This window comes from Leguminivora glycinivorella, chromosome 24 (assembly GCF_023078275.1).
Source record: "Leguminivora glycinivorella isolate SPB_JAAS2020 chromosome 24, LegGlyc_1.1, whole genome shotgun sequence".
In the NCBI taxonomy this organism is placed as follows: Eukaryota; Metazoa; Arthropoda; class Insecta; order Lepidoptera; family Tortricidae; genus Leguminivora; species Leguminivora glycinivorella.
Window position 1 is genome coordinate 8,240,724 of NC_062994.1, and position 18,006 is coordinate 8,258,729.

The window sequence follows — 18,006 nt, forward strand, 5'->3', positions numbered from 1 at the left end:
AAAGCACTTTTCAAATCTCTTTAAAAGCTTCTCCATCACCTAATAAAAATAATAAAGACTTTTATCCTCAAAATCGGCCTAAACCGCACGGGTCACTTCGTTAACCGAAGATTTTTTTTTTCTACTTCAGTCTACCTAAAGTTTTTAGAACAAATAATAATCACTTGGGGTCACGTTTCGAATATAAGGTAGGTGCCGAATTTTTTTGAAGACACATTTTGTCATAGCAACCATGTAAAATGAAGCAGCGTGAACGGGGAAATTGTTGCGGAGATGCCTTTGTGTCTCTGCTAAGTTTTTAAAGACTATTCTGCATAATCTGCTATCGTAACTGGACAATAAATATTGCGTAGTACCTGCTATTTACGGTAGTCTACCCTTCTTTTATTTAAATCGTTAGAATTTCGTGACAACCTTAGAATACCGTAGCCTTTATCTTTTTTCGTGCATTTTGTGACCGAGGTTGTTCTAGGCGCTTTTTCACCATGACGTTACCACTCCAGTAATTTTCTTTTGTATAGAGCATCGTCTTACATAACCATGGTTTCATTTACAGTAGCAATTGCATTCATAAAACTCGCTACGCGGTGTCTATGCTGGTCTCAAGTTTCATGAACTCACGGTTTTTCACTCACCTCGCTGTAAGCACGATAAAAGTTTGGGCACTAACCTAGCACTAAACACCGTAAAAAAGCCTACAGCCAACAGACACCTAAAGAAACTATACACTAAAAAAGTGGAATAACTGACGAACACAATGATATCCATGCTTTTTTTAAACTCTTCCGCTATATTTGTCGGGCCGGAGACATTTAGACCGCACCTCGTACATATATGTATATATTGAACTTGTACTTCAAGTATTTTACATTCCATTTATCTTAAAAGTGCAATGGGACCGATTTTTGAATCGAACGCACGAATTCGCCGTTCGAAAGTCTGTGGAAAACGACGTAATGCTATATTTGAAAAAGGACGACTAGTAATGTTAAATCTAGTGGTAAATACCATTCGTTTATGGTCATATTAGTAGAATTTAAATCGCTAGTAGTGGAGATATTATTGAACGAAATTCACGAAATCGAATAGTCGACATTCAAAAATCGGCCGCCAGTTAATGATAAATACTTAGCATTTAAAATGTGTGGGTATATCAACTTGTTCTCAAAATTGAACCCATATCCCACAGTCGACGTCTACAACACCCACGGCATGGGGGTGGTGAATTTTTTAACCCTAGCATATTACTGTATGGTTTTGAGACCAACGAGACATACTTGATTTATCTACATACATTTTAAGGTGGAGTAAGTTATGTCTTCCAAGCTAAAACGACAAAATGCCTATTTAAGTATATTTATTTATAATTAAAAATGCATTTTGAAAGTCTAAATAATTTTATATTGATATCACAAAGTGTCTTAATAAATTAAGTTAGAAAAATATAGATAGTGTGAAAAATGCAGAAAGGAAAGACAAATCTAGTATTTTTTATTAAATTGAGTACTTATTTTGCATTTAAATATGGACGTGTTTCACAAACATTGTAAAATTGAGATTATTCGTGTCCTTCCACGGTAAAAGGTACCTTGCGGTATTCGTCTAAATCTATCTACCATAAGGTACTTTTACTGGTGGTACGTCACATTTTAAGATTATTACTTATTAGTGAGCTTATTTTAGTTGGTTGTTATAAAAAGGGAAAATGTACTTAAATGTTTTTAATAAAATTATGTTTTGGATGTTGTTGTTTTATTTACAAAATGCTTACATTAATAGCCGGGACCACACTGACCGCAAGCTTCGCACGCAAAACGTCCGTGCTCATGCGCGCACGTTTGCATCGGCCGAGCCAATGAGGAGGCACACAAGGTTATGACAGATTGCGCCACCCAATTAGTCCATTGCACAATCAATCAATCAATATTTACAGATAAATAATTTCATAAACTAAAAAGAAAGGTGACTCCGAGCGCCCTAATCGTTACCTAAACGATCTCTGTATAAGTCCCCACAAACTCGCCATGACACAAAAATTGCCAGGCGTAATTGGTCGTAAACTTTTCAATAAATTACCTGAAAATCTCAAAAGGGAATCAAGACTGACAGTGTTTCGTGCTCAAGTGAAAGAACTGTTATTAAGCAAGACTGTGTATACCATTAGTGAATTTTATGAAATATTAATGTGGAAATAATGAAATGCAATTATTAATTTTTAAATTCTAGACTAGTCACACTTGTTAGTAGTATAGATATTTTGTACACCATGTATTTTTTAAATGTACCTATTACCTTGTGTGATGAATAAATGATTATCTATCTATCTATCTATCATACGTGAGAGCGAGATATGTTTTCTCTCTCACATATGAATGACAGTGACATGCCTAGACACTTGCACAGGCGCCGCCTGGCGGGATAAAATGTCAGTGTGCCTCATTTGCTCGACAAAATGGCGGCCCTCAGTCAGCTGTTCAAAATAGTTCTGCACATATTTCTGCCACTGGCATGACGATCTAACATACATACACTCACGACTGTTTTCCCAAAAGGGGAGGCAGGGAACAATATAAACTGCTCAAGTTGCGGTGACATTAAAAGAAAACGAAATTTGTAATTGGTGTAGGTATTATGATTCTTTTTCACTTTGGTATATTGATATTTAGCGTTAAAATTAGTTATCAGTTGTGGCAATTGAATATTAAACAAAAAAACCTCGTTCAAAATATATTTATTGATATATATCACAATGTTATCATAATTTCAAGTGGTAATACAATTTACTTACAAAAAAAAACATAAAAACTACAAAAATTGTCAAAAACCTAACGCATTATTACAAAAACTACAAAAACATTCTAAAATTAAAATACAAGAATGATTTACTAAGTAGTGTTTTAGGGGAAAAATGGGAATTATATTTTCCAGATTCCCATTTGGGCCATTTGAATTGTAAAAAATCATTATTAAGCGGAATGAAAAATGCCGTTGGCATTCTGTTTAACCTTCGTGCCTTGAAACCCTCGCAACGCTCATGATTTTATTTTATGAACCACTCGCTATACTTTCGGTTCAAACATGGAATCTTTCGCTTGCTCGGGTATTACTCTTATGGATTTTAAAAATCGGAAATATATATATTGAATTGAATCAATGTTGGCACGTGCGGTTAATCAACAACTTTTCCCCTTGTAAAACAAATAACTATTTCGTGACATTACACTAGTGCTTTATTAAAATGATTGGTAAAATAAAAGTAAATATAAGTACTAGCGCTACGCTAGCCACCTAGTACTACAATATAGTTACAGCAAATAAATTCGTTGCATCGAACATTAATAATTTGTGATATCAACTTAAATATAACAGTAATATTTAAACATAATCCATACTTATATATTATTTAATATTATAAATGGGAAATTGTGTGTGTCTGTTTGTTTGTCCGTTATTCACGGCAAAACGGAGCGACGAATTGACGTGATTTTTAAAGAGATAGTTGAAGGGATGGAGAGTGATATAGGCTAATTTTTGTCTCTTTCTAACCCCCCCTTTTTTTTTCACTAAAATGGGGGGGGGAGTTTGTATGGAGCATTTCGAAACTAACGCGAGCGAAGCCGCGGGCAGAAGCTAGTTGCTTATATTTTGAATAAGGAATGGTCATGTATACATAGATAGATATGTAGATATGATATAAAAGAAAAAATCATATCTACTTGAACTACTACCGTCTTACTGTCTATTGTCCTGCACGGGAAGCATGGTCGCGCGATAGACGATAAAATATCAGGCCGTCCCTATCGCACTATTAGTAAGTGCGATAGGGACGGCCAGATGTTTTATCATTTATCGCGCGACCATGCTTCCCGTGCTGGATCTGTAAGTTCACATTTGTGACACATTTGTTTTGAAGTATGTTGCGATGTGGTTAAGACGTATCGTTTGCCAAATCTAACGATTCATTTCGAATTCGTTCAATCGATTAGGCCCTATATGTACAAGGAGGCGCTTAAACAAATATACGATTTACTATCAACTTACTGAAATGTCATTTGAATCGAGATGACAGACTCTGCCACAGCACTAGTTTAAAAATAAGAATGAATGATAAATGACATAATAAGTAAATCCTGCGTGATAGATTAATATCGTAAAATACTCACTAACGAAGATCCGCAAAAACAAAAATGTAACATGTGTAAGATTATGTTTAAAGTAAGCGAAATATTGTTTTTAAGTACTTGATTTTTTTAAATATTATTACAGGATTTTATTTAAAATTTCATTAGGTTGCGCGAGTTTACGTTTTGTGGACGCTGTCATGTGTCAAAAAGAGGTTCTTACAGCTCTGGGACAATAGGTAGGTAGGTAGGTAATATATAACAACACTTAAATATTGGTCCCATATATGGCCCTCAGACATTAACAATATACAAATTGAGATTAAAATAAGTCTATAATCATTAACTACCTTAATTATTTAACAATGTTATAATATCCTTCATTATACTCTTGAACACAATTCATAAAAATATTTTTTATAATAATTATTTTATACTTCTTTGCCTTCGCCAATTATTTAACAATGTTATAATATTCTTCATTATACTCTGAACACAATTCATAAAAATATTTTTATAATAATTATTTTATACTTCTTTGCCTTCGCCAAATACTTAGGCGTGTCTTGGCATAGAGATTAACAGGCAAGAAATTAAGGCAAGATTGTCATTTTTAAGTAGTAGCATAAATTAAATATAACAAGATCATACCATCCCATACATTAAAATGCGACCGCCTACGAACGCGCTTACACTCCACCACACATGGATGGCGCCACAAAAAATGCCTTGTTGCCACCGATTATTTGTAGATTGGCATTAAGTGTCAATTCCGAGCCGTAAATCTTTGTCAAAAGTGACACTTAACGCCATCTACAAGTATAATCGAAAGCTACAAGACATTTTTTTTGTGGCGCCATCTATGTGTGGTGGAGTGTAAGCGCGGTCTTAGGCGGTCGCATTTTAATGTATGGGATGGTATGATCTTGTTATATTTAATTTATGGTAGTAGTATATCTGATAGTGCAGAACAGAAGTACATTTTATGTTAAGCCCGAACAGAAATATATACTCGTAACTACGCACCATGTTACAGAATTTCATTAAAACTATGTCTGTGTACAAGTACAGTCAACCAATTTGAACCCTAGGCCACTCTACATCTAGATAATTATTTGTTATGCTAGTAGATAGTTTATTTATGCTTTTATGTATTTTAGTTAATCAGTGCTTTGGTTTTTACTGTTATACTGTGTAACGTATTTGAAATAAAAATAAAAATTGTCGAAGACGCGAATTCGCTTCACGAACATGGTGATGCGGGTGCTGACGTCGGCAATGAATGTGTTTAAAAATAACGTCACTATGACATAGTTCTACAGTGGCCTAGGGTTCCAATTGGTCGACTGCGAGCGACCAGTGAGTCATGTCATCACGCACACAACAACAACTCAGCTCTCTATTGTTAAGCCCCATTTAGATGGTACGAGTTTCTCGTCCGTCTTGGTCGAGGAACTCGTATGACATTATCGTATGTGATAATCGCCTGGCGATACGAAAACGTTTACATTCGTGCGAGAAATAAAAACTCGCATACGAGTATCGTATGCGATACTCGCCAGGCGAAATAGTTTAGACGGAGAGTTGAATTTTCGGGAGATATTACCATAACATTTCTCGACTCGTCTAAACCGGTTCTCGTATGTAATTTTTTCTCGGAGCGAACTGATTTTCATACGAGTTTTGCCTGTCAACTTGCATGCTTAGTTGCAAAATATTTAAATATAGACAGTAGACACATATATATTACATGCTTTTTTATGATTATTATATAATTTACATGGATTTATTTCAATTTCAGTTGAATAGTACCCAATAATATTAAAAACACTATAAATTATTTATAACGGTCTAAATAACGTAAAATAGGAATGAATTCGACCGTAGCGTTACCTAATTAAATGTTTTAGATGATTTCTGTTTCTAGGTAAAGAGAATTCATTTCGACTGAGTAGCGTATAAACTCGTATACGATTCTCGCATACGTGTTTTGTTTATACGGAGACATACAAACATCAAAGGCGAGGCGATTATCGCCTCCTCCCGTGCGATATCGTACGCATAGTTTACATGATATGATATTTTTTCTCGTATTTCGATAGTCGTACGTTCGAGGCGAGAAACTCGTACCATCTAAATGGGCCTTTACGCTCATAATATGAAGGGTCCCCATGTTGAACTAGGGGAGTAAGGACGTTTCCTTATTCCCCTACCTACATATTATACTTGCAGATCTTTGTCAGCAGTAGGTAGTTTGATAGGTGTTTTCTAGATCTTCTGTGAGCTGTCCCTTGTATGCATTTTACTTGTGTACCCCTTGAACTACCCCCCCCCCCCCTCCCCCCTGTGGTAAGGAGGGGGCTAGCAACACATGCTCCTCGCTGGTTCGCCGTGGGCTATGCTGTCGATGCTCCAGGCTGGGAGTTCCACTTTTCCCGTGTGAGTGGCTGGGTCTTCCGTGGGATCGCCTGTAAATTAAATGCTTTATATTATTAATTTGTACTTAAGATTTATCAACCCCTAACGCAAAAACGACGGGGTGTTATAAGTTTGACGTGTCTGTCTGTGGCATCGTAGCTCCCGAACGGATGAACCATTTCGATTTCGTTTTTTTTGTTTGAATGCTGAGTTAATCGGGAGTGTTCTTAGCCATGTTTTATAAAAATCGGTCCACTATGTTGCGGCCGGGGGTTTTATCAAATTTTTAATTTGTTAAAATTTCATTAAATTATAGATTAGTTTTAATTTAATTTATTTGTTAAGTAAATAATATTATCCCCTTACCACATGAATTAAAAAATATTTCTTGAAATTTAAACTTTAATACTTCTCCATAGAGTACAATATCATATCGGCCATATATTAGAGCAGGCTCCAAGAGGATGTTCGTTTGCAAAAATAGCGCCCCTCATTCTGACTTCTGATATATATTGTATATTTATATCCCAGACATCATATAAACAGATGTTGCCAAGCAGTTTTGTGGTCCCCGTCCCCCCACCCCGCCAATTAAAAATTGCATACAAACAAAAAAAAATTTTTCATCAAATCATGCCGTGTAGGGTATCAAAAGAAAGGGCTTATTGAGTAGTTTACGAATATATAGCATACTATAACATTTCTTACACTTTCTCTAAGAATTTTTTAGAAAATTTACGAAAATGCTTCATAATTGAAATATCTTATCATTTCGGTCTCTGAGTGGAGTTCCGTTTGCGGACCTCAATCTGGCATATATTTATTACATAGACAGATATTGTCAATCAGTTTTATGGTGAATCTAGTAATAAAGATGATTTACCACCTGTGGAAGTACTGGAAGCAGTGATAAACGCATTTTTTGAGTTGTAGTTTCCTCGCTATAGTGAGGGGAAAAGTTTTGTGTTACATTCGGGTGCAAATGTATTCTACTTCTCGTGTGTTAAAAAACTCGCAAGTTCAGGATTCTATTCTCGAACCACTCGCTTCGCTCGTGGTTCAACTATAGCATCCTTTCACTTGCTACTCTGCTTTAAAATACAACTTTTCCCCCTTGTTTAACAAATAACTATTAATATTTTTATATCAACTATTAAAAAAAGGAATTTTCTTTCTTGCTCGATCAGATCAAACTAGTACTTTTCTATATTTAACAATTACCTGTGGGTACTCTATCAGTGTCGCCCTCTGCCGAATCATAAGAGCGCAGCGAAGCACTCAAGGTGGTTGTCGACATTTGCAATAATGCTGTAGCCGTACTCAGGAACACCTGGTCGATTCCCTGTAAAAAAAACATGTATGATTATTAAAAATTAAAATTTTGAAAAAACCCCCGACCGCGACATAGTAGACCGATTTTCATGAAACATGGCTAAGAACACTCCCGATTAACTCAGCTTTCAGACAAAAAAAACTAAATCTAAATTGGTTCATCCGTTCGGGAGCTATGATGCCACAGACACACACACACACAGACAGACAGACAGACAGACACACATACAGACAGACACGGGGGTTAAAAATCACGACGGAGGCAACGGTGGCATACGTACAGTCAACCAATTGGAACCCTAGGCCACTGTAGAACTATGTCACAGTGACGTTATAAATCAGATTGTGAGAAATCTCTTACTGCTTGTCATTTTGACATGGTTGTAGAGTGACCAAGGTTGTTCCAATTGGTTGACTGTACATATGGACGCCTGCAACGGCAGAGGTAAAGAGCCCTTCTTCTTCTTCTTCTTGGTTAGGGGCTTTGTAAGGCTTCAGAGCGCCTTAATATGTATCACTGCGACCATTTCTGATCTATTGGGATAAAGAGCCCTTACTAGCCACAATATAGCCTCAGGAAAACATATGACTTGGAATTAAGGTGACATTTAAATTCAATTCAATTTAAATTCAATGAGGAGGCACACTTGAATTGGCAAATTTATCCCGCCAGGCGGCGCCTGTGCAAGTGTCTAGGCATGTCACTGTCATTCATATGTGAGAGAGAGAAAAAACATATCTTCTCGCTCTCACGTATGAAATTCTTGATCTGTGCAATGGACTAATAGGGTGGCGCCATCTGTGTGCCTCCTCATTGAATTTGCAGAAACAAATACGAAGATATCGTCACTACTTTTAAAAAACTTGTATCTTCGTCTGTCAATGAAAAAGAAATTTGTAGTACCTAAGTATGTATGGAATGCATATAGACTTACTGCGTTTTAACTTTGAGAAGCAGCGCGAGATACGAGATTTTTTAAAAATAGTGACGATATATTTTTGTAAAATAAATAAATTAATGACATTACTTAAATGAGTAGGTAAGAACTAATACAAATTTGTTCTTCTGTCAAAAAAATACGTAATATTTTGCTTAACACATTTAATAGCAGACAAAAAATGGTGCACAACACTGATTTAAACTTTCACGATTATTACACATAATTATTTTTAAATCGGGACTTAATCGCGTATAACTACATATTAAACTGACCTCCAACGTTTCAAAAAAAAAAAGAAAAAAATAGAAGAAAGGGTAAAGGAGCACATCGCGGCTGTGAAAAATCGTCAGGTCAACAAGTCTGCCGTGGCTGAACATTTGTTAGAGTCAGGGCCAAACCACTGGATCGAACTACATGACCCTAAAGTCCTTTCCACGGAACGCCATTTCTACAGTAGAAAAGTGCGCGAAGCCATTGAAATCAAAAAACATCGCAATTTCAATCGGGACGAAGGTTTTAGGATCTCATCCACATGGAATCCTGTCATTAATAAGTGTAAGCCGAAAATAATATCGACAGTCGTTAAATCGAATATCGTCAGTGTTGTAGTAACATCCCTAGTGCGCAAACAGTTCAAGTTGATAATCAAAACCAAGTGCGGGTAGTTCGAAAAACTCGCGCGGCTGTCAGAAGGTGTTGATGTCATTTCAAGCCAGTCTTCTCCGAGACCACGGGGACAACGCCGTCCTTGAAACGTTGGAGGTCAGTTTAATATGTAGTTATACGCGATTAAGTCCCGATTTAAAAATAATTAAAAAATGGTGCACTACGTCAGAATTTATAACCGCCCGCGTGTACGGCGAGAACCCGCCCCGCGGGTTGTCCGGTGTCCGTGCAAAGTTTACGAGTGCCCACCAGACGGGTTCTTAGTTGCCAAAGTGTTAATACCTGATCATGAAGAGCCGAAGTTTCACAGTACTGGGCACCTACAGAGGCTGCATATTGCTTGGCTTCTGAGTATGGATCTGCTCTAAGTTCATCACACAAACTGAGCTACTGAGCTAGAGAGGGACAGATAGATAGAGAGACAGAGAGACACAATACCTCGTCATGTAGGGCGGATGTCCCACAATACTGCGCGCCTATAGAGGCAGCATACTGCCACATCTCGGGCACTGGCGATCAAATATATGAAAGAGGCGCGTTCTTAGCAAACATTCTAAGCTCTTGTAGGTGAACGCGTACTATGCTTGTATGAGTGAGATATGACAGGTCAACTGTTAGCGTTTTTGACAGGCGGTAACTATGAGGTAACCGAGAGGGGGTGGGCGGCGCTTTCAGCGGGGAGCGGGAGTGGCCATACTGTACGATAGTACTCTTTATTATACTGTGATACTGCTTAGCTTCGGAGTATGGAACTGCTCTGGTTTCACACAAACCGAGCTGGAGAGGGACAGATAGATAGAGAAACAGAGACACAATACCTGGTCATGTAAGGCAGATGTCTCACAGTACTGGGCACCTATAGAGGCTGCATACTGTTTTGCTTCGGAGTATGGGACTGCTCTGGTTTCATGCAGGTCACATTTGTTGCCGACTAGCGCTAAGGCCATCGGTTCCGGTACATTGCTGGAAATTTTAATGTTGTAACTTTAGTGGTGACAACTACAAAATAATAGCGCTAGGCAAATAGATGGCATGTACAATCAAGCATGTAGAATATATGGTTTACATAATAGGAAAGCTGTATGTTATAGAAAAACAGCTTTTTAAGATTTAAAAACGTATATTTCGTTTTAAGTAAAAATTTGCAAGGTCAATTTCTCAATTGTTATGAACAGATGGGATACAGGCATGTTAATCACGCCTGTATCCCATAAAGGGGTAAGCAGAGCACATGAACTACTAAGTTTCAGTGCCACTCTTGGCAAAAAGGGGTTGAAAGAAATCCAAATTGTGACATTGCAGTGACAGGTTGCCAGCCTCTCGCCTACGCCACAATTTAACTCATATCCTACAGTCGACTTCTACGACACCCACGGGAAGAAAGGGGGTGGTGAAATTCTTAACCCGTCACCACACGGGGCGATATAATATTCAGAGCGTGCGCAGACAGAGAGCGGTCTGGAGTTCTGCGTTCTTTAGAATGTACCGAGTCTGTAGCAGCAACGCACACAGCGGGCAGTCTGCCCGCGGCGGTCAAAGCGGAACGCCGCGTTCTAGCGTTCTTTTCCCGCCGAGACAGAGAACGCCGGAACGCGGGGACGGGGATGTCCGAGGTTGCAAACACAGAAAAAATAATGAATTGGTTAGGAAAAAGAAGGATTTCTGAGGTCGAATCTACGGATAGTACACGACGTAATGCTGATTATGTTTATTTTATCCTTAATAAATAATTACAATGTCCTAAAAATACTGCCAGCCTTTATTTTTCTCAATTAATGAAACTATTCATCGACATGCGAATAAAAATATCGAATCGCTGTTCATCTGTAAGCAGAATTTAATAGGTGGAATTTTTGAGCAATAATTCTTCATAGGAAAACGAACTTTCCTGTGACATGTTGCATGTACAAAGACACAAACGAAACTAGAACGCGAGAATTTGAACGCCGCCTGTGTGCGTTGGAGCTCTTGAGCGGTCAATGGTCACCAGAACGCGGAACTCTGACAGAACGCAGACCGCTCTCTGTCTGCGCACGCTCTTACTTGTGTTATTATTTTATACTGGCGAGAAGTCTAAGAGAGCCGGGTCCACACTAACCGACCAGCCTCGCGAGGCAATGCACTATTTTAAACAGCTGACTGTGAGTGCTGCCATCTTGCCGAGCAATTTGGCTCGGGCGAGGCAAACGTACGCGCACGGACGCGTAGCGCACGAGGCAAGCGGTCAGTGTAGACCCGGCTATTGGTAATAAATGGGTGAATCAAGTTTTTCTTGTCTATGTGCGCAACCAAATGCACAAACGCTCACGATAATATCTCTTTCGTAGCTATCTATCTCTATCGCTCTTGCGTATTGGCGCGACAGAGCCAGACTATATTTCTGTGGCGTTTCGCGTCGCAAAAATACCATTCGGCTATGGGGCCATGCAAACACGCATTTTTCTGGTGTTAACAAGCCCTTTCCTTAATTTGAAACTTACTAATATGGACTACACGCATGCTTTCATAATTTCTGTAGCATAATTTTGCATAAAACCAGCGTGACTCGAGGCGTAACCATGGTAATAATAGGAAAAAGTTGATTCACCCGAATACATGTTGGTGTACCTTTGTAGCTCCTTAACCCATGTTTTAATGGCAGTGAAGCTGCCGACACTGGTGATGTCGTAGACTAGAAGCGCGGCGTTCGCGTTCCGATAATACATCGGCGCCATGGAGCGAAACCGCTCTTGGCCCGCAGTGTCCCACACCTGTAACGTAACATTTATTTATTATTTATTTAAACTTTATTGCACAATATAACAAATAAAGTACAAATGGCGGACTTAATGCCTAAAGACATTCTCTACCAGTCAACCAACAGGCTAAACAGAAAGAGTAGTGGGAACATTCACTTAAATAAAATAATAAGCATAACAACAACCAGGCGCGGGAGCGGTTTCACCCTTACGTTGTCGACCTGCCTTTCATTCGCACGAAGAGGTTTTTACCTCTTCTTTCCTAATGCGAACTGCTAAGGAATGGAACATGCTCCCCTCATCTGTATTTCCCGGGCGAATACAATCTGGGTGTATTCAAGTCAAGAGTGAATAGGCTATTACTGAACCAGTGAGCTAAAACTTCGGCGTGGTCGTCACTTTCCATCAGGTGCGACTAAGGTCAATGTTATGTTACACGTACCTGCAGTTTGACTCTAGCTCCATCCACATTGATGTTGCACGTGAAAAATGATGCTCCGATGGTGGGCGAGATGTGTTTCGAAAACATCTTCCCGATGTAGCGAACCACAAGGCTTGTTTTGCCAACACCTGAGAAAAGTATGGTTGAAAATATGGTTAAAATATTATCTAGTGACCACAAATACCACAATGAACTACTATGGGGATAGGTTGGTATGTGTAATATTGACACAATACATAATATTTGTTTAACGCAAGACATGATAAGGATAAACTACAGGTAAAGTATTTATTAAAGGTAGGTTTGGTTAATATAGTTTATTTAATATTATAAAAACAGTTTACACTTATACACCATCATCACTATGTATAAATTTTAAATATCATCATCAAACTCCTTGCGTTATCCCGGCATTTGCCACGGCTCATGGGAGCCTGGGGTCCGCTTTGACAACTAATCCCAAGATTTAAACATGAAAACTAAAAAAAAAATTCAATAAGTCAGTCAAAACGATTCTTTACTACAAATGCCACAAGGTATAAATTACTCTACCTGATTCCCTAAGCAAGAGAGAAAAACTTTTGACAACCAAAAATAATAGACGTTACCAAATTTAATTGTCAACCGAAAACCGGTTATTTTAATTAAGAATAAGAACAAGAATTACAACGTATTTAAACAAACAAAACTAAGAATTGAACGCATTCCTTATAATATATACCAGTTTTTATGTAACTATACGCATAATGCGTTATATCATAACAAAAGGTAAGAAAAATACGCACCTTGTGATCCTAGTACTACGATTTTTGCTTCAACCACTTTCATTTTAGCTATATTTAACACTACAAAGTTTTGAAGGCACACTATTCTGATGATTCACATCGTTGTTAACAGGATAAAGGATATCTAAAGGTAAGCATTTTATAAAAACATGCAATAATAACAATACATTGTCTCACGATGAAGTTTCCAACAAATTCCAACCGTGAATAAGCTGCCAAATAAAAATGTCCCCTTATGTCAGTTGTCATTTGCAAACGGTCAAGTTCGAGTCTACATTTTGTAATTTTAATTAAATTGGGGTTTGGACTTGGTTTGGACATATGGGCCAATGAAACACATCGCAGAAAAATACGTTAAATATTGATCTTATAATATGCGTGTCAGTTTTATATTTTGTAATTTCTTATATTCTGAAAACTTCTCAATTTGTTTGTATAATACGATCTGACGATTTAATTTAGCGCCATCTACATTCGGTTTAACTTACTATGTAGACATGATTGTGACTAAAACTAGACAACTTATAGTAATGTAAAGTTGTCTTGAAGATAGCTTCGTAATATTGCTACTCGACGCTAGATGTCGCTGTAGAGCATTTTTATTTTATTCTTATTTAAATCAATAGATGGCACCAGGAACGTGATTACAGCGACTTGCGAATACAATATGGAATTAATGATGGGTTAGATAATTAATTTGATTTTATATCTCATAAAACCATTATTCAATTTATGGATGACGACATTAACCCAGACCCACACATCGCTTTCGCCCATCTAAAAGCAATCACTATTAAGCTTATGCCATAAAATATTAAACCTTTAGGGCGTAAACTGGACCATTAAACGAAAATTATAGTATTTTGATATAATACGTATAGGCTAATAAAGAATATCAAGTGCATAACTGTCTATCAAATTATTTTATGTGTTAATATCCTACTTTATTCAACCTATTTTATTTTATTAAGACCATATTAAGACAGCAAGTAAAAGAGTGGAATAAAACGTTTTGAGTCTGAATTTATTATTGTGCTCTACAGTGGCGAAAATGATAAATGCTAGATGAAGATGACCAAAGGGATTCTACTTAGCGTGAAATCCTGAGCACTGCAAAAAAATGCCTCAACCAACATTGCTACCGTTTAACATAGATAAGTACTCTGATTTTATCCTTAGATATAGGTACAAGAAAACAGGTATTAGTAGGTATGTGTAGGTTTTAGGGTTCTAAGGTAATATCTGAACCCACATTATAATCGCTGTGTTATACGTCCATTTTACTATTAAACATGATTCCTCTCGTCCAGCCCTAGTCCCCATCTAGTAACATATTCAGAAACTACATAAATGTTCACTCACAAATCAATCTTATCGCAAATCAGACTAAATTAAAGTAATGAAATTTCTGTCCACACAAACCTGATACCGATGTACTAAACTGAACGCACCCAAAGAAAAGGCGGGAAAAGCAATCCAATATGGCCGATTTACCGAGGATTTTGGGCGCCATTACAATATTTCAGAAAATTTATTCCCCAAATTATATTCACTTGGTACTTTTACCATAATATTTAATTATATATTGTTAAGGTTGAATTTGGTTTGTATGTATAGTATTTGTAAGTTTGTAAGCCGAAGAGCTATCCGCCACAAGTCAAGTTGCAAATCGGAAAACATTATACAGATTAAATTTCTAGGGACACCATACAGAGCTGTATAGTTTTAATATATTATTTCATTTTAGTTTTCTGTAACGATACATAATAGTATACCTACATACATTCATAATTTCACGGTTGATTTCATGCCTGTGTATAGTCATAGAGGAATAAGTGGACGTAGTTACACAGAAACGTTCCAATCCATCTGAAATTGTCATTGAAATGAAAGACTTTTGTTTTTCATACAAGGTCTAAAATTTAATGACAATTTCATGTGGATTGGAACGTTTCTGCGTAACTGCGTCCAAGTAAGGGAAGAGTTGTAAGTAACTCCATCCATCAGCAAATGCGAGTTATTTGTATACGCGTCAATCACGCGGCGTTTCGTTTTCGTTTCGCGTCGCAGAAATGCCATTCGGTTACGGCACCAGGAAGTTTCATCTGATTTCATATTATGTTATGTATATGCATTTTACATGTATTTGTATTAATTTATTTGCATGTATTTGTGTTTGCATGTATGTGTATTTTATGTATGTTTATATATTATGTTATTTATGTATTATTTATGGGTGTATGTGTCGGCGGCCGAACGAAGAATCCGGCAGATCACGAGATTCCTAGGCATATCGTGAAACGGCGCCAAATCATGATTTGGCTTAGTAACATTCGCCATATCTATAAAACTCCCGTGAGACTCATACTTATTTAAAAATATTTTAAGCGGGTTACTCACATCGATCGTCGACATGTTTCGGTTCAATTTCGAGAACCTTTCTCAAGCGCTTTACATGTCTTGAGAAAGGTTCTGAAATTTGGCTTATCAACTTAATACGTGAGTAACCCTCTTAAAATATTTTTAAATATTCGCCATATCGTTCAAAACTCTCCGTTTAACGATATAATTGTCTTGTTTTAATCACGTTTTGCACCACCTACAACTTTTCTGCTTTGCCTAATGGTTGACTGGTAGAGAATGCCTTACGGCATTAAGTTCGCCTTTTGGACGATGTTTTTCTTTGTGCAATAAAGATTGAATAAATAAATGAGTTTTTATTAAGTATAACATTATTGTAGGTGGTATTAACAGCTCTACATGCTATCAAATCACTGAGCCCGCCCCTAAAGAAATCTGTTTGTATGTAATGCGCACATATACCGTTCGTTTACATAAAAAAGCCATTCGAGCGAGCTGTAGTTAGCAGAACGTTTTATTTTACAATTCAATGGCACTTGACCCGAATAATAAATACCTAATGATAAACTATTCGTAGCAACTCCTAGTAGAAAATACCACAGGCTTTGCTCACGTTAGAAAGAGACAAAATGTAGCCTATGTGACTTTCCATCCCTTCAACTATCTCCACTTAAAAAATCACGTCAATTCGTCGCTCCGTTTTGCCGTGAAAGACGGACAAACAAACAGACACACACATTTTCCTATTTATATTATTAGTATGGATTTTATCATTGAAATCCAGATAATTAAATGTGCATCTTTGCACTTCCTTGAGCAAATTCGGCTATAACCTAACCACAAAATTCAAAATTTCCAAGGCATTACTCACGGTATAAACTTCCAACCCCATACCACAGAAAGAGGCAATAAATTGGTGCTGGCTGGGCATATAAAAAAAAAAAGTGCCATATAAAAAAAAACCCCCGACATAGTTGATCGATTTTCATGAAACATGGCTAAGAACACTCCCGACTAACTCAGCTTTCAAACCAAAAAACTAAAGCTAAATCGGTTCATCGGGTCACACAGACAGACAGACAAACAGACAGACAGACACGCCAAACTTATAACACCCCGTCATTTTTGCGTCGGGGGTTAAGAAAACAAGTTTTGTTACAAATGACAAAGACAACAGCGCCATCTATCGTAAAATTTGTACCATAACATTATGCAACGTGGAGCGTAAGTTAAATATTGCAAAACAGAGTAAATTAAATCGCGACGGCTTTTCACTTTTTCCTCTTGCTTGTAACATAAGTTGTAAACTGTTCTAATATTAAATTTTTGGCACTATTGAATTGACACCTAGTATCGAGTAGTGGCACTGATAACGCTGTTTGACGCGTGATTGTCGCTAGATGTCACTATAACTATGCCTATACAAATAACTCGCATTTACCATCATTTACTGTTGTATGGAGTTACAACTGTTCCCATATTTATTCCTCTATGGAGTATATTTATTATGCTTCCCGTCCAACGGTCAAATCATTAAAATACTCAAGATTTTCCTTTTGCTGTTGACTCATAGTTGTATGCGTTTATTTTTCATAGGAATGTATGAAGAAATATTTAAAGTAGGAAAACCCATATGTTCAAGATTAATGTAATATGTATTTTGCATATTTTGAGAAGATAAAATCACTTTTACAACTTACAGGTAACACATACATCGTTTTATATATCACAAAATACAATATAGGTAAAGTTATCTATTAGAAAATAATATAAAATATTAAGTTGCGTATATACACTGTGTTCTGACTATAACTTATTTACAAATAATAAGATTACAAGTCAATTAAAATAAAGATAATAAAAGCAGCAGTTCTCGAAAAGTTTGTATAAAAATTAAGGAAAATGTTAAATTTGTTTTTTTTTTTATTATTCCTTTTTTGTTACCAAGATTTTTTCCATGAACTGAGATTTTTGTAAGTTTTATTTGGTCATTAAGGTTCTCTAGTATTTATATTTTCTTGATTATAACAATTATCCTGTATATATCTTACGAAAGTTGACTATCTTGGCAACAAAATAGGATCAATTAAAATTTGTTGACGTGCCTATGCACAAAGTATAAACTTTCTGAGAACTGCTGATATATAGGATAATTAATTTTAAATACAGTATGAATCATCTTTCATACATAAATATTATTCA

The 18,006-nt window shown here is 36.8% G+C and overlaps 1 protein-coding gene across 1 annotated transcript; it reads right to left on the bottom strand.

Moving 5' to 3' along the window:
* Nucleotides 1-5,651: 5,651 nt before the first annotated feature.
* LOC125238746 (ras-related protein Rab-31) lies at nt 5,652-13,627 on the bottom strand. Its single transcript, XM_048146170.1, has 6 exons — nt 13,444-13,627; nt 12,659-12,786; nt 12,086-12,228; nt 10,297-10,441; nt 7,761-7,881; nt 5,652-6,589 (listed from the first exon to the last, which is right to left on the bottom strand). Exons 1-6 carry the CDS (start codon nt 13,484-13,486, stop codon nt 6,483-6,485), a joined length of 687 nt encoding a protein of 228 aa, XP_048002127.1. The 5' UTR covers nt 13,487-13,627; the 3' UTR covers nt 5,652-6,482.
* Between the last annotated feature and the right edge of the window lie 4,379 nt (nt 13,628-18,006).

Bases quoted from the DNA above. Each gene is read 5' to 3' on its own strand.
- LOC125238746 (XM_048146170.1), bottom strand. From the start codon at position 13,486: ATGAAAGTGGTTGAAGCAAAAATCGTAGTACTAGGATCACAAG. The intron at 12,229-12,658 runs GTACGTGTAACA...GTTACGTTACAG, and splicing joins GAGCTAGAGTCAAACTGCAG to GTGTGGGACACTGCGGGCCA. The intron at 6,590-7,760 runs GTAATTGTTAAA...TTTAATTTACAG, and splicing joins CACTGATAGAGTACCCACAG to GCGATCCCACGGAAGACCCA.